This window comes from Symphalangus syndactylus, chromosome 9 (assembly GCF_028878055.3).
Source record: "Symphalangus syndactylus isolate Jambi chromosome 9, NHGRI_mSymSyn1-v2.1_pri, whole genome shotgun sequence".
Lineage (NCBI taxonomy): Eukaryota > Metazoa > Chordata > Mammalia > Primates > Hylobatidae > Symphalangus > Symphalangus syndactylus.
In genome coordinates this window covers 118,764,914-118,791,006 of record NC_072431.2, presented here as the reverse complement: position 1 = coordinate 118,791,006, position 26,093 = coordinate 118,764,914, and the positions used below count along the sequence as shown (strand labels likewise).

Here is a 26,093-nt window from a genome sequence, read left to right as displayed (position 1 = left end):
TCTGTGTTTTCTTGTCGAAGTTTTACATTTTAAGGTTTACTTTTTAGCTTAGGTCCATTTGAGTTAGTTTTTGTATAATGTATGAGTTATTCACTGAATTACCTAGGTACTTCTGCAAAAATCACTTGCCCATGTATGTTTGGGTCTATTTCTGTACTCACTTTTGTTCCATTGAGATCTGTAGATTTGTGCTTTCACCACAATGACATACATAGCTGAATAACTTTGCCTTTATAATGCCTTGAAATCAAGTAGTATGAGTCTTTCAACTTTGTTTCATCTTTCAAAAAAAGTTCTGACTATACTAGATCTCTTGCTTTTCTATATGAATTTTAAACCAGTTTTAAGAAACCACAAAAAGGTTTGCTGATTTCGATGGCAAATGCATTGAATTTGTAGGTCAACTTGGGAGAAGACTGACATCTTGGTAATAGAGTATCTAGACCCATGAACAAGGTATAATTGTCTATGTTGTTTTTTTTGTATTATAAATCTTGGACATGTTTTGTTAAAGTTCCTAAGTATTACATATCCCTAAGTATTTTGATGCTATTCAAATTAGACTTTTTATTTTAATTTTTTACTGTTTATTGCTAGTTTATAGTCATCCAATTGATTTTTTCTTTGACATTACTAAACCAACTTATATATTCTTACAGTCTTTTTGTTAAATTATTTTTGTTTTTCACTGTAATGTTGTCTATAAATAAAGATGGCTTTAATTTTTGCTTTTCTGATCTGTATGCCTGTCAATTGTTTTTATTGCTGGACCGCACTATCTAGGGCCATCATTACAGTGTTGAATAGGACTGATGAGAGTGAATATTCTTGTCTCATTCACTTAGGGGAAAACATTCAGTGTTTCCCTGTTTAATATGATGTTTATATACAGATTTTGTCGACTTCCTTTGTCAGGTTGAAGAATTTTCCTTCTAGTCCTAAATTGCTGAGAATTTTTTTTTTTAATCACAAATAGATGTTAAATTTTGTAAAATGCTTTTTCTGTATCAGTTGAGATGATTCAGTGCTTTTAAAATTTGTTGATATGATTACTTATTTTGATTGACTTTCTAATGTAAACCAATCTTGCATTCCTGGGATACACTCCACTTGGTCATAGCCTATTTATATATTGCTTCATTCTGTGTGCTAAAATTTTGTTAATAAGGATTTTTGCATCTATGCTCATGAGGCATGTTGTTCTGTAGTTTTCTTGTAGTAATTTTACCTGGTTGTGTTATCAGGGTAATTTTGTCCAAATAAAGCAAGTTGTGTAGTGTTCTCCTCTTTTTTATTTCCTGCAAGAGTTTGTATAGAATTGTTATTAATTTTTCCTTACATGTTGGGTAGAATTCTCCAGTGAAAGCATCTCGGCATGGAGTTTTTTTTATAGGACTGTTTGTAACTGTGAATTCCATTTATTTAATATACATGAGGTTTTTTTTTTAATCTACCTATCTGTGTATCTACCTACAGGCACACCTCATTTTATTGCACTTTGCAGATACTGCATTTTTTACAAATTGAAGGTTCGTGGCAACCCTGTATTGAGCAATTCTCTAGGCACCATTTTTCCAATACCATATGCTTGCTTCGTGTCTCTATGTCACATTTGGCTAACAAAATGTGAAATATTTCTTTTTTATCATCATGTCTGTTGTGATGATCTATGATTAATGATCTTTGAAGTTACGATTGTAATTGTTTTGAGGTATAACAAACCATGCCCACATAGCACCATGAACTTAATAAATGTTGTGTGCTTTTTTATTTCTTCACCAACCAGATGTCCCCCCAGTTGAGCCTCCCTATTCCGAGACACAACAATATTGAAATTAGGCCAATTAATAACTACAATGGCCTCTAATTGTTCAAATGAAAGGAAGAGTTACATATCTACCACTTGAAATCAAAAGCTAGAAATGATTAAGATTAGTGAGGAAGGCGTATTTAAAGCTGAGATAGACTGAAAGCTAGGCTTCTTGCACCGAACAGCCAATTTTGAATGCAAAGAAAAAGTTTTTGAAGGAAATTAAAAGTGCTACTCCAGTGAACACATGAGTGGTAAGAAAGCAAAACAGCCTTATTGCTGATTTAGAGAAACTTTTAGTGGTTTCGATAAAGGAACAAACCAACCATAACATTCCCTTAAGCCAAAGTCTAATCTAGAGGAAGACTCTAACACTCTTTAATTCTGTGAAGCCTAAGAGAGGTGAGGAAACTGCAGAAGAAAAGTTTGAAGGTAGCAGAGGTTGGTTCATGAGGTGTAAGGAAAGAAGCGATTTTCACAACACAAAAGTGCAAGTTGAAGCAGCAAGTGCTGATGTAAAAGCTGCAGCAAGTTATCCAGAAGATCTAGCTAAGATCATTGATGAAGATGGCTAAACTAACCAACACATTTTCAATGCAGATGAAAGAGCTGTCTATTGGAAGAAGATGCTTTGTAGAAATTTTATAGCTGAAGAGAAGTCAGTGCCAGAAGGACAGGCTGGCTGTCTTGTTAGGATCTAATGCAGCTGATGACTTAAGTTGAAGCCAGTTCAACTTTACTTAAAATTCTGAAAATCCTAGTGCTCTAAAGAATTACGCTGAATCTCTTCTGTGTTCTAGAAATGGGACAAGGCCTGGATGACAGCATATCTGTTTATACATGGTTTACTGAATATTTTAATCCCACAGTGAGAACTACTGCTTAGAAAAAAAAGATTCCTTTCAAAGTATTACTGCTAATTGACAATGCACCTAGTCACCCAATAGGTCTGATGGAGGTGTACAAGGAGATGGATGTTGTTGCTATGACTGCCAACACAACATCCATTCTGCAGCCCATGGATCAAGGAGTAATTTTGACTTTCAAGTCTTATTTGAGAAATACATTTTATAAGGCTATAGCTGGCATAGATAGTGATTCCTCTGTTGGATCTGGGAGAAATAAATTGAAAACCTTCTGGAAAGGATTTACCATGTAAATGTCATTAAGAACATCCATGATTTATTTGAAGAGGTCAAGATACCAATGTTAACCAGTATTTAGAAGAAATTGATTCCAGCCCTCTTGGATGACTTTGAGGGGTTCAAGATTTCCGTGGAGGAAGTCACTGCAGATGTGGGAGGGGTACCAAGAGAAGTAGAATTAGAAGTAGAGCCTGAGGATGTGACTGAACTGCTACAATCATGAGGAGTTGCTTCTTAGGGATGAACAGAGTGGTTTCTTGAGATGGAATCTACTCCTGGTGAAGATGCTGTGAACGTTGTTGAACTGACAACGCAGGATTTACAATATTACATAAACTTACCTGATAATATGGTATAGTGTTTGAGAGGATTGATTCCACTTTAGAGAGAAGTTCTATGGATGAAGCTATCAAACAGCATTGCATGATACAGAGAAATCTTTTGTGAAAGGAAACATTAAGCAATGGAGCAAACTTCACTGTTATCTTAAGAAATTGACACAGCCACCCCAACATTCATCAGCCACCCTAATCAGTTAGCAGCCATCAACATCCAGGCAAGACCTTCCACTTGCAAAAATATTAGGACTTGCCAAAGATTTATATAATTATTTACATTTTTTAGCAGTCGAATATTTAAAAAAAATTTTTTAGTGATAGGACCTCACTATGTTGCCCAGGCTGGAGTGCAGTGACTATCCACAGGTGCAGTGACAGAACACTACAGCCTCCAACTCCTGGGCCCAAGGGATCCTTCCATCTCAGTCTCTTGAGTAGCTGGGACTATGGGTATGTGCCACCATGCCCAGCAGTAACAAAGTATTTTAAAACTAAGGTATGTACGTTGTTTTTTTAAAGACATAATGCTATTACATAATAGATTATAGTATAGTGTAAGCATAACTTTTATATCCACTAGGAAACAAAAAAAAAAATGTATGACTCTCTTTATTGGATTATTAGCTTTAATGCATTTATTTGTCTGGGACCAAACCTGTCTGAGGTGTGCCTGTACTTCCTATGTACATGTAGTGGGATAGTTTTCCTTTTCCAGAAATGCTACTATTAAATTAGTGGTAAATCTAATGATGGCGGTGGTCTTACTAAGAAATAGGATCTTACTGGCATGTGAATAAGCTCTTATGTACTGTTTGTGTTGTTATTCATTTCTATTAATAACAGCCCCTAAAGAATCCATATCGTTACAGGATATTCTATACCCTTCACAATGGCTACAACTACATGAGAGTGAGTGAGCGAGTGAATAAATGGCTAAAAGAACTTTATTTTGAATTTCGATGTGCTCTGTCCTCTTTTCTAAAAATAGACTTTATTTTTTAGAGCAGTTTTAGGTTCACAGCAAAATTGAGAGCAATGTATGGAGCATTCCCATATAACTCCCTGCTTACTCTGCCCTCATGCCTACCTCTCATCTTCCCATTATCCCCCACCAGAGTGGTATATTTGTTACAAATGATGAACCTACATTGACACATTCTTATTACCCAAAGCCTATAGTTTATATTAGGGTTTATTCTTGGTGTTCAACATTCTATGGGTTTGAACAAATGCATAGTGGCATGCATATAATCATATAATCATTTTAGTATTATACACAGTAGTTTTGCTTTCTAAAACCCTTCTGTAATTTCCTATTCATCCCTTCCTTCTCTCTAACTCCGTGTGACCACTGATCTTTTTACTGTCTCTACAGTTTTGCCTTTTCCAGGATGTCAAGTAGTTGGAATCATACGGTATATAGATTTTTCAGACTGGCTGATTTCACTTAGTATTAGGCATTTGTTTTCTCCATGTATTTTCGTTGCTCGATAGCTGACTTCTTTTTAGTGTTGAATAAAAATCCATTGTCTAGGAATACTACAGTTGATTTATCCATTTACCTACAGAAGGATATCTTGGTTGCTTCCAAGTTTTAGCAAATATGTATAAAACTACTTTAAACATCTTTGTGCAGAATTTCGTGTGGAGATAATTTTCAACTCCTGGGTAAATGCCAAGGAGCACACTTGCTGGATTGTATGGTAAGAGTGTGTTTGGTTTTGTAAAAAATGGCCAAAACATCTTCCAAAGTGGCTATACCATTTCTCATCTCCTTCCTCTTGCTCCAAAGCCTTGTCAGCAATTGGTGTTGTGGTCTGGATTTTGGCCATTCTAATTGGTGTGTAGTGACATTTCATTGTTATTTTAATTAGCATATCCCTGATATGTGAAGCATTTTGTATATGCTTATTTTTTATCTGTATATCTATTTCTTTGGCTCATTTTAAAATCTGGTTGTTAGGTTTTTCATAGTTGAGTTTTAAGACTTTCTTTTGTATATTTTAGATAATAGTCCTTTATCAGATCTGCCTTTTGCAAATATTTTCTTACAGCCTATGGCTTATCTATTCTCTTGACAGTGCCTTTTGTAGATCAGAAGATTTTTATTTTAATGAAGTCCAGCATATCCGTTGTTTATTTAATACATCGTGCCTTTGATATTGTTTCTGAAAAGCTGTCATCAAGCCTAACATTATAGATATCCTGTGTTATCTTCTAGGAACATTACAGTACTGTGCTTTACATTGATATCTGTAATCTATTTTGAGTTAATTTTTATGAAGAGTGTAAAGTCAGGGTCTAGATTCTTCTTTTTTTTTGCATCAAGATATCTGGTTGTTTCAGTATCATTTGTTGAGAAGATTATCCTTTCTCCATTGTTTGACTCATTCTCAAATATTAATGGACTGTATTTATATACATCTGTTTCTGGACTTTCTATTCTGTTTCTTTGATCTATTTCTCTAGTCATGGCTCATACCATGCTGTCTTGATTACTGTAGCTCTGTAGCAAGTCTTGGAGTTAGGTGTGTCAGTCCTCCAACTTTGTTCTTCTTCAGTATTGTGTTGGCTCTTCTTTGTCCTTTGTCTCTTCATATGAACATTTGAATCAGTTTGTTGTTATCCAGGAAGTAACTTGGTGAGATTTTGAGTGGGATTGCATTGAATCTGTAGATGAAGTTAGGAAGAACTGACATCCTGACAATATTGAGCTTTCAAAAATCCATGAACCTGGAATATTCTCTATTTATTTCATTCATTATCGATTTCTTTCATTAGAATTTTGTAATTTTCTCCTATAGATATTATATATACACACACATATATATGTCTGCACATATATATATATGTATATATTTATGTAGGTTTATACCTAAGTATTTTATTTCTGGAGGTGTTAATATAAATGCTATTGTGTTTTTAATTTCAACTTTTATTTTTTTCATTGCTGTCATATAGGAAAGCAATTGATTTTTGTATTGTAACCTTATATCTTGCAGTTTTCCTATAAGTGCTTATGGGTTCCCGGAGTTTTTTGTCAACTTTTTCAGATTTTCTATATAGACACATGTCATCTGCAAGCAAAGGCAATTTTGTTTCTTTCTTCTCTTCAGCATACATTTTACTTTCTCTTTTTGGCTTACATCAGTAGAAAGGATTTCCAGTATGATGCTGAGAAAGAATAGTGAGAGAGGACATCCTTGCCTTGCTCCTGATCTTAGTGGGAATGCTTGTAGTTTCTCAAAATTATGATGTTAGCTGTGGGTGTTTTGTAAATATTCTTACCAAGTTCAGGGAGTTCTTTATTTCTAGTTTACTGAGAGTTTTTATCATGAAAAACTGTTGGATTTTGTCAAATGCTTTTTCTGCATCTATTGATGTGATTATGTGATTTTTCTTCTTTACCCTGTTGATATGCTGGAATAAACATTAATTGATTTTCTAATACTGATTTAGTCTTGTGTACCTCAAATCCATTAGGTTGTGGTGTATAATTCTTTTTTACATTGTTAGATTTAATTTGCTTATATTTTGTTGAGGCCTTTTACATTTATGTTCATGAAAGATATTGCTGTGAGATTTTCTATTCTTGTTAATACCTTTGTCTAGTTTTAGTTTTAGGGTAATGCTGACCTCATATAATGAGTTAGGAAGTATTCTCTCTGCTTCTGCCTTCTGAAAGAGACTGTTAGGAAATGGTGTGATATCCTCCTTAAGTGTTTGGTAGAGTTCACCAGTGAACACATGTGGGACTGGTGCTTTCTGTGTTGGAAGGTTAGTAATTGTCAGTTCAATTTCTTTAATAGATACAGGCCTATTCAAATAATATATCTTTTTTTCATGTGAGTTTTAGCAGATTGTGTCTTTCAGGGAATTGGCCCATTACATCTAGGTTATCAAATTTGTGGGCATAGAGTTATATATATTATTTCCTTATTATCCTTTCAGTGTCCAGAGAGTCTGTAGTGATATCCCATCTTTCATTGCTGATGTTAATTTCTAAATTTGTTAAATTTGTTAAGGTCTGTGTTATGGTTCTTTTAAATTTGTTAAGCTGTGTTTTACGGTTCAGAATGTGGTCAATATTGGTGAATGTTACATGTGAGCTTGAGAAGAATTTCTGTTCTGCTGCCAGTGCATGAAATAGCCTGTAGATGTCAATTATATCCAGTTGATTGATGGTGCTTTTGAGTTCAGCTATGTCCTTACTGGTTTTCTGCTTGTTGGATCTGTCCATTTCTGAAAGAGAAGTGTTGAAGTCTCTGGCTATACAAGTGGATTAATCTGTTTCTTCTTGCAGTTCTATCAGGTTTTGCCTTATATATTTTGATGCTTTGTTATTAGGTGCATACACACTAAGGATTGTTATGTCTTCTTGGAGAATTGACCCATTTATTATATAATGTCCCTCTTTATTTTTGACAGCTTTCCTTGTTGTCAAGTCTGCTGTGTCTGAAATTAATATAGGTCCTCCTGCTTTCTTTTGATTAATATTAGCATATTGTCTTTCTCTATCCATTTACATTTTATCTGTATGTGTCTTTACATTAAAGTAGATTTCTTGTAGACAACATGTAGTTGGGTCTCGGTTTTTGATCTACTTTGACAATCTTAATTTGCTTCCAAAATGATTATTGATATATTTTGATTAATATCCTGTATATTTGTTACTGTTTTTTTTCCTGTTTGTTGCTCATGTTCTTTATTCTGCTTTTGTATTCTTTTTTTGTCCTTATGGCTTCAACTGAACATTTTGTATGATTTTTTTCTCTTTTGTTAGCATATCAGCTATGTTTCTCTTTTTACTTTTTAAGTGGTTGCCACACTGTATGCAATATATATTTATAACTAATGTATGTCTACTTGCAAACAACACTATACCACTTCACAGGTAGTATAAATACTTTATAATAACAAATAATCCTAATTTTTCCCTCTCATTCCTTGTATCATTGCTTTCATTTCACTTATACATAAGCATATATAATCAAAGACATGACTACTATTATTATTTTTTAACAAGCTGTTATCTGTTCGATCAATTAAGAATAGGAAAATAAAAGCTTTTATTTCATGTTCACTTATCCCTCCTCTGATGCCTTCCTTTCTTTATCTAGATCTGAGCTTCTGATCTCTATAATTTGCTTAGTCCCTAAAAAAACTTTAAACATTTCCTGCAAGGGAAATGTACGGGTAACAAATTTTCTCAAATTTTGCTTGTCTGAGCAAGGCTTTATTTCTCCTTTATTTTTGAAGGATCATTTTGTGGGGTACAGAATTCTAGGTTGTAGTTTTCCTCTCTCAGCACTTTATTTCACTCTCTTCTTGCTTGCATGTTTTCTGGTAGGAAGATGGATATAACACTTATCTTTGCTTCTCTATATGTAAGGTATCTTTCCCTCTGGCTTTTTTCAGAATTTAAAAAAGTCATTGCTTTTATGTAGTTTAAATACAATATACACATACCTATAGGTTTTTGGCATTTATCCTACTTAGTATTGTCTGAGCCTCCTATAACTGTGGTTTGATGTCTGATATTAATTTGGGAACATCTCAAGATGATTTCAAACGTTTCTTCTGTTTTTTTTCTCGCTTATTTGTCTGGAATTCCTATTATGTGTATGTTATAACTTTTGTAGTTGTCTCACAGTTCTTAGTTATTCTGTTTTCTTTGCTTCATTCTTTTTCCTCTTCGCTTTTTAGTTTTAGAGGTTTCCATTGAGATATCCTCAAGATCAGAGATTCTTTCCTCAGTTTTGTCCAGTCTGTTAATAAGCTCATTAAAAGCATTCTTCATTTCTGTTACCATGCTTTTCGTCTCTAGCATTTATTTTTTGCAGGGGAATCTTTGGTTTTTATATCTCTCTGCTTACATTGTTAATTTGTTGTTGCATATTGTCTTTATTATCTGTTATGGCCTTTAACACATTAATCATGGTTATTTTAAATTCCCAGTCTGTTAATTCCAGCATCCCTGCTCATCCTTACTTGGTTCTGATACGTGCTTTGTCTCTTTAAGCTATGTATTTTACCTTTTAGTCTTCCTTGTAGTTGTCTCTTGATAACCAGACATAACATGCTAGGTAAAAGGAAATAAAGTAAATAGGTCTTTAGTAATGTAGAGGTAAGGTGTTGGGGGAATAGAGTCATTCCATAACCCTATAATTAGGTTTCAATCTCACAGTGAGCCTAGAACTTTCACAAGTGTTTCTCAGGATTTGGATTTTTTTCTCTTTCTTAATTCCTTAGGTGGGATAGGATGGCTAGAATGGGCTAGAGTTGTCTATTTCCCTTCCCCCACTTAGAAGGCTAGAGGATCTTGGAGATGGGTATTTCTTTCCCCCAGGCTGGTTAGGTGCTGATAATACTCTATTAGGTTAGGCTGTGTTAAATAGTTTTTTTCTGATGGCAGACCTTGTTAAGAATAGAATGCTATTATATTTCAAAATGTTTTTCCCCTCCCCCTGCTGTGATCACAAGGTGAGTTTTTTCTGATATTCACTATAAGAACTGACTGAGCTTCTGGAGCTAAAACTCATAAAGGTGTGGGGACCCTCCCTATGACGGGGTCCACCTAGAGTTTTTAATTCTCAGACTTATCCATTCTTAGTCTCCAGCCATTCATCAACTATGATTCAGGTTTTCCTGCCCTAGCACTGGTTACTATGGTGGTTTCTGTCTGTGAGTTTCTGCTTTGATAAGCTGTGATTCTCTCTGTAGCTGCCTGTCTCTCCAACTTTGAGAGCAGCACTTTGCTCTGTGACCTCATTTTCTTTTACAGATCTCATAACAGTTGTTGATTTTATAGTTTGTTTAGCTTTTTACATGTTGTTAAGATGGAGTAGTGACTTCCAAGCTCCTTACAGGCTGGACTAGAAACCTTCGCTTTCCATATTTTGAAGTGTATTTTGTTTTGTGTTCATTGTTGATACTTCTTGAGCTACATGGTTGCTAAACTAAGTAATTTTCAATGCTATGGAGAGCTAGCTGTTTAATGTAATCTGTGATAAATTTCCTTGGAAAGTATTATATCCTCTTATTTTTAAAAACTTTGGATTTTTTTTTGTCTTTTCTTTAAGTGAAATTCTCCCCTGTTACTTTTAGAAGAATCATAAACCCAGATTTGATTTGGGTTTGGCCTGACATACCAGGAGCAGTTCTGCAGAATGACAGTCTTGTTTGGACTTCTCCAAAACTGAAGTGGCCTCTCTCTCTGCTCCTCTGTATGGGGACATGCAGTGGTCATTTCAGATGTGCTAGGGCTTCTCCAAGCTCAAGTGGCGATCCTCTTTTGTTCTTATATATACCTACTTCTCATCCTGAGGTTTACTTGGCTCCTGTTGCAGAGGAAGCTGAAGGTGAATGACAGTTTCCTTCCCCGAAATTTGCTGCCAGTCTTGTTATCCTTGGCATTTCTAACTCTGACATGACACTCTCACCTAAATTGGCTGATGCTGATTTCTCCCTGGATGAGAATGGCAGTCTGGCTTCATTATTTTCTCCATTCTTGGGCACATGCAAATTTTCCTGTTCCTGCTGCTGCTACTAACCAACCATATTTACACCTCAGCATTAGGTAATGAGCTCTCTTTTCATTTTTATTTCGGAGAAAACTTATCCAGACCTATTGGCAGCTCTATTCTAAATAAAACCTTTAGTTCTACATTCTTTCTTCTTTTTTTCAAGTGATAATCATTTGATTCTTTTTACCTAATAAATTAATTTTGTTTTTCTGCCTCCTTTAAATTTTTTCCCTAGAAAAGTACATATGCTGTAACCAATCATTTAAAATATAAGAAGTGTATTTGCCTTTTTCTTTCAGTGTCATCTTTATTTTAAAAAACATATTTGATATGAAGTACAAGGAATAATGTTAGCATCTGTGCAATATGAAACAATTAGGTCAACATTGTGAATAATAATGGGGAGAAGTGGTATCTGTGCTTATTACATATTCCCCCTAGAAAATACTGTGAAAAGTATGGTTTGCTGTATTTTAGATACTCCATAATTACCATGTGGATGTGAGTTGTTATGGTAACTGGGTTTCTCCCCTTCTATTAAATAACAGAATAAATGGTTGCTTGAGATGTGACTGAATTGTCAGCTTTCAAGCTAATGTTACCCTGATTGGAAACAGTGGAGAGGTAGGAGAGAAGGAGGGAGAGAGGGAAGGAAGGAGAAAAGGATGGGGAGAGAATGTTAAATTTCCAGAAAACACCTAGAAAGAGACGAGTGTCATTTTACTTTAAAAAGTGTCCTCCCTTCTCTTTTTCTCACTATCTGTCAGAGGACAGGTCTAACAAAAAATTATTTTGCCCCAACAAGATTACTATTGATGGAATACTGAAGCCCGTTATTTCTTGTATATAAACAATGGGATATTGAGTGGCTTTTGGGGTCTCTAATACCAGTTGCAAATGGTTTTTCTTCTGGGAATGTGGAAACAATGTGTATGTGTGTGTGTGTGTGTGTGTCTCATAAAGCTAAATGTAGTGGTTCAGTATTCATCTGTGTGTCTGGGTAGCAATTGAAGTTAAATACATTTATTTTGATGATAATGTTTACATGTGACAAGCATGAAAAATGCGTTTATAAGATTGGGGTTTTAAAATTAATAGCAAATACTTAGTTTACTTGTCAATTTTTACATGCTGCTCTTCCAATCCCGTTCTAGTTCGACAATCAAAGAATGCCATCAAAGTTTGTTACCTGATTTATAGTATTTAATGAAGGGCTCTTATAATGAGCATTTTCTTGTAGATGGAATAAGCATATTTGTTAACATCACTCAAGAGGCGGAATGCAATAGCAAATTTTTGGACAAAGTATTCTGAACTGTAAATTAACTAACTAGATGGATATGTAGTCCCTCGTAGTAAAACGTGTATGAGGAAACATGATTACCTTTTCATTTTCTGTCCCATCATTCCCCTACAATTGCGAATTATGTTTCTAAGCAGAACATTTCCCATTGTGATAGTATTTCAAATATACTTAATTAAAGCTTACATCATACAGATTTAAAAGTTTACAGAATTTCAATATATAAAAATTATAATATCTGCTTTAAAATTTTACTGTGTCATTCAATATGTTTTTATCTGGAATTAAACCTTTCCTGGCTAGAACATTTTAGACTTCATTTTGTAAAATCTGCAAAACTGTCTTCTCAACTCTGTGCCTATTTAAAAAAAGTTTTAAATTTTGTGTTTCCAGAATGATCACAACTTGAACACCATAATTTTCTGCAAATACTTGCTTATGATAGTATGGTTTTCACACGATAAGAATTTGTCTTAAAGAGAATGCTATGTATTTAATTCTGTTAAACTCAGCAGGTACTTAATTGAACACTTATGTGCGAGACACTGTTATGGGTACCATGGGAGGGATTCCAGCATGAATAGAACATGACCTCTGCTCCCTAGGATTTTATGAGATTAAGATCTAAGGACAGAATCTGTGGAGTGTTGTGGGAGAGTCACATATGTACTGGAAATATGGAGATGAGAAAAATTATTTCAGTAAGTAGAAATGGGAGGAAAATCGGTCATTCAAGGCAGAGGAAGCAGTGAGTGCAAAGGTCCTGTGAAGTATAAGACAAGCTTGGGAATCGGTTCATAATTCAATGCAGCCAGAATATAGGTTATATAAAAGAGAGGAGCAAGACATCAGGTGGAGAAATTGGTTGAAGGTCTTGGCCAGCAGTTATTTCTTAAAGTAATTCTAAAAGACTTTGAACATTATATACGAAAGAGTTTGGACTTTATTCTTTAATGAACCATCAAAGGTTTTGGAAAGTTCTGAGTTAATGTATTAACTCAGAGCAGCACTATTGGGGATGTGTTAGGACAAGGAAAGATTTTAAGCTGTTAAGAGATCAGTTACTAGATTGTAGTAATCTAGGCAGGAATCAGATAGGACTAAACCAATAAAGGAAAAAGTTGGGACATATATATTAAATATTTCAGAAGCAGACTCAAGAATTGAATCTCAAGGCAAGGGAGACTCCCAAGATAAATCAGAAATTTCAAACTTGGGTAACGGGAACATTGTTAGATAATATTGATGGGAACAGGAAAGATAACAGGAAGAGTGGGTTTTGAATGATGATGACAAAGAAGTGTGCAAAGTCTAATAGATGGTGAGAGGTGAAAGTCTGAGAAGTATATGTTCTAAAACTTGTGATTTTTTTAAAACTAGGTATTTTCAATTCTATTTTTATTTGGGTATAATATGAATACACTAGAGTTCTCCCATTTTACTGTCTAGTTCTATGAATTTTGGCAAGTGCACACATTCCTCCAACCAGCACCATGGTCAAGATGAGAATGGTTCTACCGCCCTCAAACATTTCCCCATGCTCCTTTGTAGTCAGGCCCTTTCCCCACCTCCATCTCCTAACATCTCAAATGACCAAGAGGGCTGAACTCCAGGCTCCTAGCCTCATCCTCACTTCATCTAGACACATTTTGCTTCAGTTTTTTGTCTTATATATTGGCATTTTACTTTATATTGAATTTGGGATAGGGTAGAAAAATTACATAGTTAAATGTTTGAAAATCATCATTCTACTGTGTTACTGATAAAGCTCTGTCTGAGCTGCCTTTATCTCTTTCCTGGATTGTTGACATCGCGTCTGAGTAGGTTTTCTTGTGTTGACCTTTGCTACCTATAGTCTATTGTCAACAGAGCAGTCAGTATTGTCCTTTTACAATATAAATTAGATCATGTAATTCTCTTTCTCAAAAGCTTATAATGGTTCTCTCTTTAGTAAGAATAAAAGCAAGTCCTGAACAGTGCCCTAGAAGGCCCTGAATTCTCTGGGTCCCTGTTAATTCACTAACTTTTTCTCTTTCTACTCTCTGTTTTGCTCATTTTGTCTATTGTAGTTAGACTGGCCTCTTTTCTCTTTCTCAAACAGGTCAGTTGTGTGCCTGCCCAGGACCTTTGCGTTACCATTTTTCTAAATTGAGGTGTCATTCACATAACATAAAGCAAACCATTTTAAAGTGTGCAATTCACTGGCATTTAGTACGTATACAATGTTGTACAACTGTCACCTCTATTTGGAAATGCTAGTTCCAAAACATTTCAATCTCCTCCTTTCATGTACCCATGAAACAGCCACTTTCTATTCCCTCCTCCTTTCTTCCTGTCTCCCTTCCCCTCTCCCCTGGCAGCTACTAATCTACTTTCTGTCTCTATGGCTTTACCTATTCTGGATATTTCATATAAGTGACATCATATAACACGTGACCATTTGTGCCTGACTTCTTTAGCTTTGGTATAATGTTTTTAAGGTTCAGCCATAGTGTATCAGTACTTCATTCTTTTTGTGACTGAATAATATTTCATTATATGCATATTGCATATTTTATTCTTCTAGTTTTCCATTGATGGACATTTGGATTATTTCTACCTTTTGGCTATTGTGAAAGTGCTGCTATGAACATTGATGTACATGGATTTGTTTGAATACCTGTTTTCAATTCTTTTGGGTATATACCTAGGTGTGGAATTGCTCAGTCATATGGTATTTCTATGTTTAGCTTTCTGAGGAACCACCATTAAGTGTTTTCCATACCAGCTGAACCATTTTTTATTCCCACTAGCACTTTGGTCTTTACATCCTCACCTCCTCCAAGTTTTTGCCCATACTTTACCTTCTCTACGAGATCTACTCTAACCACCCTATTTAACCCTGTAACCTTCTCCCATCCCTGCCCTCACCTCATTAGCATTCTTCCCTCCCATGTATATATTCCTGTTGTGGTCTCTTCTTTGGGCACATGTGTAATATTTCATTATAATTCACTGCCTCTTACGCATTGAAACTTGACTGTTAGTCTTCCCTAAGCCATAGGACCATTCATCTCAGTGCTCCATCAGATAGCTGTCATTGCAAGAGTATGTGTAGTTATAGAAAAAATAAATATCACACATTCATTAAAATGGAGTGAGACAGTGGTTGAGAACCCTAGTTTATCATCTGCTGAATAACTAGGTTGCAACTTTATGATTTGAACTTATTTTGTTGATTGGATTTTTTTCAAAGGCTTCTCACAAGTATAGCAAATTGGACATAATTGTCATACTTTATAAATGCTAATTGATTTTTCACCCTAGCAACATTAACCTAAAATATAGGCAATATGGCTGACTATACAGTATATTAAATTGAAGTAGCATTCGAAAATGTGTTTTTGTTAAAAATGGTCAGGGAAGTCCTTTTTGCTTGTGACACAATGGGAATGTAAGGGCATGACTTTCTTCAAGCTGTTTCTCTAAAGTCTCTCTTCATTAAGAGAAAAAGCAAGAAAGTGCATTTTTAAAGAGATTTGTGCACAGCTGACTCCATAGAACACTAAGACTAGGGTATAATCCCATAAAACATGGGGAGTTCAGGCTGGCTTCTAGGCTGAAGCATTCTACTGAGCTCCTGTACCCACCTTCAGCTGTGGTTGAAGCAGCAGGAAGAGGATTAGCTTTAACCTTGAGTTTATAACCTTCTTTTAAATAGGTTTCCTGGCATGAATGTTTTCATGTTTAGAGGCTAACCATTTGATTTGCTCATTTTCATTTACATTTTTTCCATAATCCTTTCCTTTTTTAAACTCAAGTTTAAAAAGCATTTGTGAGACCATCGTCTTCCTTGCAAATTACTCTTTTTGCCAATTTGCTGAGGCTAAGGGTATTCTCAGTGGTACAATGATATCTGTGGATTATTTGGCAAAAAGTTAAAAATATTTTAAGCTTGTAAAGTAAGAGATAAACATTTTGGTTGTGGTGATTGAGTATTGTTTCTGTTAAATCCAGCTGTCAAAATAGGGCTTGAAGATAATTAATATATTTTATGAAAAGGGAACAGAACTGATAGGAAAAAAGTTAAAGAAAATTGCCGACATTTTGGAAATAAAGAGCAGAGCCAAGACCTGATTAACGCCTTGCCAGCTGGAAATAGAGCCTAGGTTGTAGTTTGCCACCTGGATAACAGGAGAAGCAGCAGGAGCTGGAGAACTCATTCCTTCAAGGATTTTTGTTGACTTATTGACAAGGCTCCCCTCACCCTGCTCGTTGTAGTACTTATTCAGGAAAAATCCTGTCTTTATAATTCCTTTTAAGCTCATTTCATGACTAAGTATCTGTTTTATACTGTTTGAGATCCATTTTTTTTTTAAAAATAGCAATGCCATGAGAAGTAATAGATAGCAGTAAGAATTAATCTCTTTGTTCTCTTTATTCCCATGGATTCTTCCTATTTGTGTCCATTTCTGGGTCTCTCACTAGGTGGAAAAGTCTCTGCAGACACAGATTGATAATCTTCTCATCTTTCCACAGTACGTTGTATATAGTAGGCTTTCACTAAGACTGGGATTAAAGAACATACTAGAGGCCGTGGGAACCAACTGTATTTAGAGAGGATATTATCTTCTTATCTTCCCTATCACAAGGCACTTGAGAATATTAATTCTTATAATACAATAAAATGTCCTTAAACACTACTTATCATGATTCTGGTGTAATTACATACAAATTTGTTTTCTCTCTCTCTCTCTTTTTTTTTTTTTTTTTGGTTTGTAGGACACAAACTAAAGTTTTAGCTGTTTGACTTTCGATGTGTTACAGGAATCATGAAATGTGATGCACTGTGACTGTTTTTCTTGACCGATCTTTCTTTAACAGAAGCAGACCTTGGGAAGATTTCTTGCAAGATAGCCATGTACTAATAGGTAGAAACAGAAATGACTATGAGAACCAGATGTTTTGTCTGGGCCTCTATTGAGAAACAGGGTTTCCATGTTGGTATATATAATTTTTCTCTTGTTTACCCACACTGATTAAAGGCCATTTATCTAGTGGTGTGCACAATTGCTGTGTGCAGTACTCATTTGCATGCTCTTACCACTGTGGTTTCTATACAACATGATATTTCTGTTGGTAATATAAGTTTATTACTTCAGAATGATCATATTGGAAATCCAGGATATGAGCAATATTTATTTTCATTTAAAATTACTAGGGGGGTTTGTTAGACAATGCCTAGTTTCCTGACATTGGCAAGAGGCCTTACAGAGTTTCCCCCTAATTTTCAAGGGTAGATTTGTGTTACTTGTACATTTTAACTTGTTATTATTGTAGGATTTTATTTGCTTCAATTTACAAAATTCTAGGCTTACTTTATTTTGTCTTCACAAGACTCTAAACTCTTCTCCTTAGGAATATCCAAAAGGTATTATTTGTGGTTCTGATCCTAGACTGATTTGGTTTGTTTTCAGAATCTAAACCACTTAAGGAAAAGAAAGAACTGATGAAACAGTTTTAATTTTATTCTGTTTTAATACTGTGTAGTCTAACATGCTGTGATACATTTTTCCCACAGGTTCATATCCAGCTTTCAGAGTGGCACCGTGCGATTTTTCTTCCACAGGCCTGGCTTGCATACATGAATCGAGCTTATCATGCCATTTTACAGGTAATGAAACCACAGGATAGGTTTGCTTTGGTGAAATGTCTCTTTATCTCATGTTTTACTGCAAATGTGTATTTAATATAAAAGCACTTGGGAAAGTAGCACTACCAAAAATGTAATGGTTATTTTTACTCATAAAAGAATGTGAGGCATATATATATAGCATTGCTGCACTTAAACATCGATGCCTCCCAAATCCGTGTCTCCCATCCAGAACTCCCTCCGGAGTGCCAGTCTCCTCCATCCTGCTGCCTTCTGGACATCCTCACTTGGCTGCCCCACAGCACCTGACTTGAGTGCATCCCAAACTGAGCTCATCGTCTTCCGTTATACCTGTGCTTCCTCAAGCTGGACTTGCTTACATTTCCAGCCTGATCTCTTAAATCTTCTCCCATATTTTAATGTTTCAGTCTTGTTAAATTTCTTTGTTTTCCTAAACTCAGCATGTCTTTCCTAACCTCTTAGCTTTTACACACACTATTCTTTCTGTCTCTGACCCTGCCATTCCCTCTTTACCCACCTAATTTCTACTTGTTCTTTACCCACCTAATTTCTACTTGTTCTCTAGATCAATTTATCTGGTCAGGCACTGTGTGCCTTACTTCTCTCCCCACTGGATTATATGCCCTTCTTATGTACCTTCTTAGTATCTTACCTTTCCTTTTTGAAGCCCTTATCATGTTAGTTATTTGGCGAGGACCTCCAGTTGTCTCTGTACTTCTAAGGACAGGAGCTCTGCTGTCTCTGGCCCTGACGTAAGTGTCTAAACATACCAGGTGCTCACTAAATGAATGAGATATACGCAATTTGAGTTTATTTGATCCAATAATATTATAAGTTATAGTTTGTGAATTTTTAAAATTAGAAATAATTTTAATCAGTTGGGGAATATACAGTTAACAATACAAGAAAACAACCAGCTTAATTGTTTTTCGTAGCTTAAAATTGATTATTAAGGATAATAGGAAAAATCCGATGCTACTGAAGTAATTTATGTCCCAGAATAAGATTTCCTTGGAGGCTTAAAAGTGTGGTATTGTGGTTAGAGATAACAGCTGTCCTATAAAATGAGGTGGGGGAGTGAGAATGGGGCATAGGATGGGATGAGAGGAATGACTGTCTGGGCAATGGTGTTCTAATCTCAAATTAAAACATTTTTGCAACCCATCTTATGGATCCTAGAACTCGTAAAACACTAATGTATCTTCAGAGATTCTGATTCATTAGAAGTGAATAGGGGACCAAGAATCTCTATGTTTTACAAGCTGCCAGGTGATTTAAATCCACATAGTCTGCCAGCCAAACTTAGAGCAAACAGTTTTAGAAGATCCCCTAAATGTACTGTAATCTGCATTTTAAAGATGTTCGTTTGGAACCATCGTTTTCTTTTGCTTATTGTTTCCTTACTCAGTTTTTATCTTCAGCAGCATCTGGGCATCCAGCATGTTTTGGATAAATGCATGAGTGAATGAATGAATGACTCATGTCTCTATATTTCTTTAACAGCCAATTACAGTTTTTAGTCAGGAAACATAAGATTGCAAGTCAGAGTATGCACTTTTTCTCACATTCATTTTTCCCCAAGCAATGTTGAATTTTTTCTTCACCAAACATTTATGGAACATGTTTTATTGGGGAGGTCCCATGCTGAGTGTGTGGGATACCGAGGGCACTCCTTCCTCACAATGAACTCCCAGTCCACTGGGAGAGGCTAACATGGCCACTAGCAATTCCAGTACAGTATCTTTGATGCATTAATAAAGGATGTTCAAAATGCTATGGGCACCTGGAGAAAGGGATGAAGAGCTCCTCCTCCTGCAGAATGAACTAAGAATTCTATTTAGCTCTTAGTGTAAGAAAGGCTAAGTTGAATAGGATTATAGTATAATTCTGCAGATGACTTGCAATTGATTAAAAAAAGCCATGAATTTTTAAATAAGAGCTATGGTTTGTTGAGTAACTAGTGTGTGTCCAATACTTAACATATATTATTTCAATTAATCTGTACAGAAACCCTTTGAAGTAGATGTTATTAACCCCATGTATAATGGGCTTATAGATGGGAAAGCAGGGTTAGCTAGGAAAGCAAAGCAAACAGCTCAGGAACCCAACAAGCACTAAATGAAAATACAGGAACTTAACCTGACTCCAGAGCCTTAGCCTTTTCCACTGTGACATGTATTTTCCCTAACACTGTCATTAATTGTTATAATGAATAATGCAAATTTGTTTAATATTTTAAAGGGCAGATCTATTTGATCTATGAAAAACCTGCAGATTTTTCATAATTTTTAGCAATGCAGGTCAATTATTCTGCTATTAAGGAGATGGTTGGTATCTTTATTTATCATTTAAAATCCCTTTACTTTGGATTTCTAGTAAGTCCAGTTCCACTGAGAATTGGTGACAAAAGAAGAGAAAGTGAAAGGATGGATTAAAATAAGATTTGCAGTATTATTTAAAAGTACAGCAGTGTGATTTAGGCTATCACTATTACTTGAAAGTACACTGATGCATTTACGCTTAAACAAGTTTTTTAAATGAGTCCACACACTTAAATAGAGTTTATAGTATCTTAGAATAATTGGAGCAACTGCCAGACTCCTTGTCTATATCAAGAATTTCTGTCCTAGAAGACACTTTTTCTGTACAGGAATTACAGTTACTTCCATCTGGTGCTAGACATATTTTTTAGCATTAAACTAGAGGATCATTTAGAGGAGCCATGTTTTATTCAATTAAGCCTAGGAAACACACTAAAAGGTACATTCTCCATTACTTCCTGGAGGCTAATTAGGATGTAAGTCTGAGATCTGAACACTACTTGTAGCTTCTGCTTAGATGTCTGCTTCAAGCCTTACCTAATTTTTCCATAGGAACTTGGGGGTTTTAACTATAAGTACATCAAAGTGGTTGACATGGGGAGAGGTATTTAGATTTCTTCCCATTAAGATGAAAAATGCAGATAGAAGCCAACTGACAGTACAGAGGCCATTTTGGTTAGGAGCCCTCTGCAGTCTTTATCTTGTTACCCTTCTGGGATGCTGTGGAGGTTAAGGTCTCCAGCCTTTTTGAAAAGGGCTCTTTGGGATTGTGAATACGACCTCAAACAGGACAGAGGTATGAAAGCAAATTGACTGTAGACATTTTTCCTGAATTGGCCAGCTAGTTGCCAAGTAACCAGAAATCAGAGCTCAGATCAGGAACTGTAGCTTCCAATAAGTTACTCTATGACAATTTATACTTTTTTTGCTTTTTTTGTGTGTGTATGTTTGTTTTGTTTTAAATGTGTAGGAAGCTAGGTGAACTTGCTTACTATAATCAGCAAGTTCTTATGGTATAGGCTAAAGATTAAAAATCAGAGGGGATAGCTAGATTAATCATTGGAATCTACAGGCAATCCAAAAAAATCTCAATTCAGGTGATCACTTTAGCCATTTTGCTCCCAATAAGTGTTTTCCCAAAAATGTTAATCAGAAAGCAGAGATGAATGAGTTGAATGCTGCTGGATCTCTCTATTACCAGTAAGTCAAGAATTGGAAGGCACCATGGATCTGAGTAAATAGCCCAACATAGATTGGGTGGCAGGGATTAATTAGGGAAACATTCCAGAAAAGGGGATAGAAAAGAACAGAGACTCAGAGAAAGAAAAAACATGAAAACTACTTGGTCACAATAGAATGGTCGTGCTGATTTGTGACTGCAGGGAAGATTAAAACAGTAGGCCTTCTTAAGAAGGTGCATGTATTCTAGTTTTCTTGTGTTTTGTTTGTCTTTAAACAGACTTTAACCTTTTAATTTCTTGCTCCTTGCCTTTTTCAGAAAAGCATTATAGGAAATGTTTTAGGAGTAAGGAGGCATAATTTAAGAAGCATAACTGAGACAGGCAATAAAAATTGTTTTATACTTTGTTTTGCCTGGACTCCTGGGAGGCCAATATTAATATCTTGCTAGTTTCCAAGAAACAAAGGGGAGAATGCAAGGGCCAGAATTCTATCTTTGAAAGTATGGAGAATGAGGATTGATATGATTGAAGCAAACAAACTATGAAGAATGTGAATAGAGTGTCCGTTACATCTCAGAGTGCCTGAACTGGTGAGCCCCAGGGTATGGTGAGTAGGGAGTTGTGCTAAATACACAAACTCTGTAGATTGGTAAATAGTCCTTGACCTCACAGGGTGAGCAACTGTGAGAAGTACAAGGACATATAACTTGATAGTCTGAATATTACATTTTTGGGACCTCTTACTCCATGAGATTATACAGATAAAAATATGAATTATTTCAGGAGATATTTAGATAAATTCATAAAAGATGGTTTTGTAAGAAAATAAGAGGGAGGTAGAGACCTTTGGTTATTGACAACAAATCTAATAACGGTAGCTACTATTTGTTATCAGGCACTATTTAATGTGATGCTTTATTACCACAAGATATTTGTTGGCCATATTTTACAAATGAGGAAACTGATGCTTAGAGAAGTGAAGTAACTTGCCTAAATTTACACAGCCAGTAAGTGTAAATGGCATTAGGCTGAGGCATTCTGAACCCATGTCCTTAACTCTTCAATGTGTATCACTTTTGTAAGTATGGAGAGATACATACTTTTCTTCTATACACTGTATCTTAGAACTCTAAAATCAGTAAGAAAAACACAGCTAGTAGAGAAATGGACAGAATAGAAAAATCCTGATAGTTAAGAAGATGTGAAAAGATGCACAATCTCACTAGTAAACAATGAAATAACATTAAAACCATAGTGAAGACCATTTCATATCCACCAAAATGGTAAAAATTAAAAGCCTGACAGTTCTGAATGCTAGTGAGAATATGAAGTAACTAGAACTCTTATTTACTGCTTGTGAGATATAAACTGGCACATCTACTTCTGATAATGGTTGGGTATTACACTGCTGAATTCTTGTCCAAGTTAGGGCCCATCAACAAATCAGTATTTTAATTATAGATAATTTAGATAATGTAATTGGTGATGGAGTAGAGGGGGAAGCATCTGATTAAAATAATTCTGAGTAAAAAAATGGAAAAGATAATACATATTTAAAGGCCTTGGACTTAAAGGAACAATGTTAGCAATATTTTTTTTCACATGCTAGAATTTGGGAATTATGGTATCTATTTTTATAAGTCCACTCAAGAAATAGAAGTATAATGTAGAGCTGTTGGAGAATAACTTATATTGTATCTTACCTGAATCTTCAGTGTTACATACTTTAGCTTGTTTTCTACTTTTCTGTTATAATACTGGTATATGGCCCCCAATCTTGGTATATTTTGATGTTAGCTAAAATTACCAGTTGCTAACAAAGGCAGATCACTAGCATGTAGGATATTTTTAAAATGGGGTCTCTGAAATTCAAATTTGATTCAGTAGGTATCTCAAAATGAAATTCTCTGCACTAAATTTGCCGAACATACAACTTCTCTAGGATGTTACCTCTTTGGTGAATGTAGAAATACCTGAGCATTGATGTGATGATTTCTCCTCACACATCCTCTTTCATAATCTAATGTCTTATCCAGAACACTTAAGGCCAAATGGAAAAGGATATATCTGTGTTTTCCAAAGAAATTTTAAGATCACTTCAGCCATCGAGTTTGCATGCTGATTTATGCTGTGATTTTTGCAGGGAAGACTAGGAGAGCTGGAGTTGCAGTTAAAACATGGAAAAGAAGAACCTGAGGAAGTGCAATACAAAAAAAGCACAGCCTGGCTCTGGTAAGGGTTTGTGTTCAGCTGCCCATTATTTGTCATGGGAAGTGAGCGATGAGGGGAAAGGTAACTACTTTAAAGTCTTTAAGATTAGCAGGTTTAACCTCTATATGTGAGCCTGAAGGGGAAATGACAGAAGAGCTGATAGGTGTATTCCCTAGATAGGAGATGGAGAGCTTTATTTATAAATTATACACACACACACACACACACACACACGTTCTAAGACAATGTGGAAACAGTTTGCTTTTTCCCTTTTCCACCTGTAACTCATTATTTTATATGCATTTGAATGAAAAATTATGTTTTTCCCACTCTGTTCATTGCTTTCCTACCTCACATGTAGTCAAGGATTACTTCTCCCCTCCTCTGTTCCCCTCTTCCCCAAGACATAATTATTAGGAGCAACTTTACCACGTCATGTGTTTAATTTCTTTAGCAGACATTTCCTAGGGAATTCCCACTATATCATCTAGAAATATCTATTAGTGCTGGCTCATAAAAGCAACTTAAATTGTTACATGGGTTGAGAAGAATACCCTATCAGATTTGTGTTGCACCAGCCTAAATGTAAGTAAAGTGCCTAAAGTCTAAATAGCTTTGCCTACAACCACAGCTTGCTTTAATCTAAAAATCTGTCCGAAGGTTATTTAATTATAGGTTTTCATTTACTGACAATTGGCTCATGTAGAAAAGGAGAAACTGTGTGTATGTGTTTGATTAATTGTATTCTAAGTAATATTTTCTAGATTTATAAAAAAAATGGTAATGAAGTTTAAAACATTATGATATTGGATTAGAGGGTTTTGCATCCTATTTGCTCTTATGTTTTGCATCTATTTTTAATTTAATCATCTGAGAGTGATAATTGGTGAAGTAGTATATTTGCTAAGTTCTTTAAAATATATAGAGAGACCTATCAGTACATATTCCTGGTGAAAACTCATGAGCTGTGTATATATGGAGTATAAAGGAGTTAGGTCCCTAGAAGTTTCTTAAGAATGATTTGGGCTGGATGTGGTGGTTCATGCCTATAATCCCAGCACTTCGGGAAGCCAAGGCAGGTGGATCATTTGAGCCCAGGAGTTCAAAGCCAGCTTGGGCAACATGGCGAAACTCTGTCTTTCCCAAAGAAAAAAAAAAAAACATGTAGTTAAACCTGCAGTAACTAATAAGCTACCCTGAAGTGAGCTCTTCTCATCCTCACTTAATTGGAACACAACCCCAAATCTAAGTAAAGTCATCACTTGATTTATTATTTCAAAAAGTATTTATTGAGTGTCTGTCATGTGCCAGGCACTGTTCTAAGCACAGAGGAACAGCAGCGAATAAAGCCCCTTCTTTGTCCCTCCAAAGCTTATACTTGAGTAGATGGAAACCTGTAATAAACAAATAAACAAATGGAATATGATAGAAATTGATTCATGGAAGAAAAATAAAGTATGATAGAGGGAATAGAGAGTGAATGAGGCTTGAGGGAGGTTGAGGGGTGGCGTTACCATTTTCTGTATGGTGTTCAGGGTCTCTTTAATAATATGACATTTGAATGAGACCTGAAAGAAGTGGTGGAGTGAGCCAAGCTGATATCTGGAGAAGAGCATTCTAGGAAGAGGAAACAGCGAATTCATCATAGGCCCTGGGAGTGTACCTGGCAAAGCCTGTGTGGCATGGAGAGAGCAAGGATGGAAGTAGCAGACATGAGAGTAGAGAAGTTCGGAAGATTGCAGGGTGGAGAGTCTTTGTCAGTACAAAGACTTTGTGAGTGAGATGGAGAAACGTTGGCAGATCTTAATCATAGAATCTGACTCATGATTTAAAAGGACCACTCCAGCTGTTATGTTGAAAATACACCCTGTGGGGCCTGGTTAGGAGTCTGTTGCAATAATTTAGGCAAGAGATAATAGTGTTTTAGACTAGGATGTTAGTGTGGAAAAGTAAATTGATTTTGAATCTATTTTAAGGCAGATATCATACATGATAAATGCTAATAATTGAAATGAAGGATGTGAAAGAAAGGGATCAAAGATACTCCAAGATTTTAACTCTAAATAAAAGTATGGCATTTCCATTTAAGACAAGGAAGACTAGACAAAAGCAGGTCTTCATAGAGTAGGAATCAGATTTTGGACTTAGGCCTGAGATGCCTCATTAGCCTCCACTTAGAGATAGCAAGCAGGTCGTTGACTAGTCTATAGTTCCAGGGAGAGCTCAGGGCTAGGGAGGTGAATTTAGGAAACATCAGCATATTGATGGCATTTAAAATCATGATGCTGGATGAGGTCACTTAGGGAGTGAATAAAGAAAGAGAAGATTTCAAAAGATTGAGCCCTGATTCTATATTTAAAGGTGGGGAAGATGAAGAGGGAACCAATAAAGCAGATGAAAAATTAGTTATCAGTGATGTAGAAAGAGAACCGAAAGAGAGTAAAATCTTAAAAGCCGAGGAAAGAAGGCATTCTAAGGAGCAACCAACTGTGTCAAATGCTGTTGTTAGGCTGCAGAAGATGGGGACTGAGAATTGAGCATTAGATTCAGTCTCTTGAAAATAATTGGTGATCATGACAGGAGCTCTTTTGGTAGAGTTATTGAG

The 26,093-nt window shown here is 35.6% G+C and overlaps 1 protein-coding gene across 16 annotated transcripts in view; it reads left to right on the top strand.

Annotated features, from left to right (window-relative positions):
• FOCAD (focadhesin) overlaps window positions 1-26,093 on the top strand; it is a 322,164-nt gene that overhangs the window by 212,033 nt on the left and 84,038 nt on the right. For all 16 annotated transcript variants that reach the window (XM_055294111.2, XM_055294104.2, XM_063609849.1 and 13 more), the window contains 2 exons: window positions 17,683-17,775; window positions 23,421-23,509. In XM_055294111.2, coding sequence (XP_055150086.1) covers window positions 17,683-17,775; window positions 23,421-23,509 — 182 coding nt within the window. The remainder of the gene's footprint in view (window positions 1-17,682; window positions 17,776-23,420; window positions 23,510-26,093) is intronic.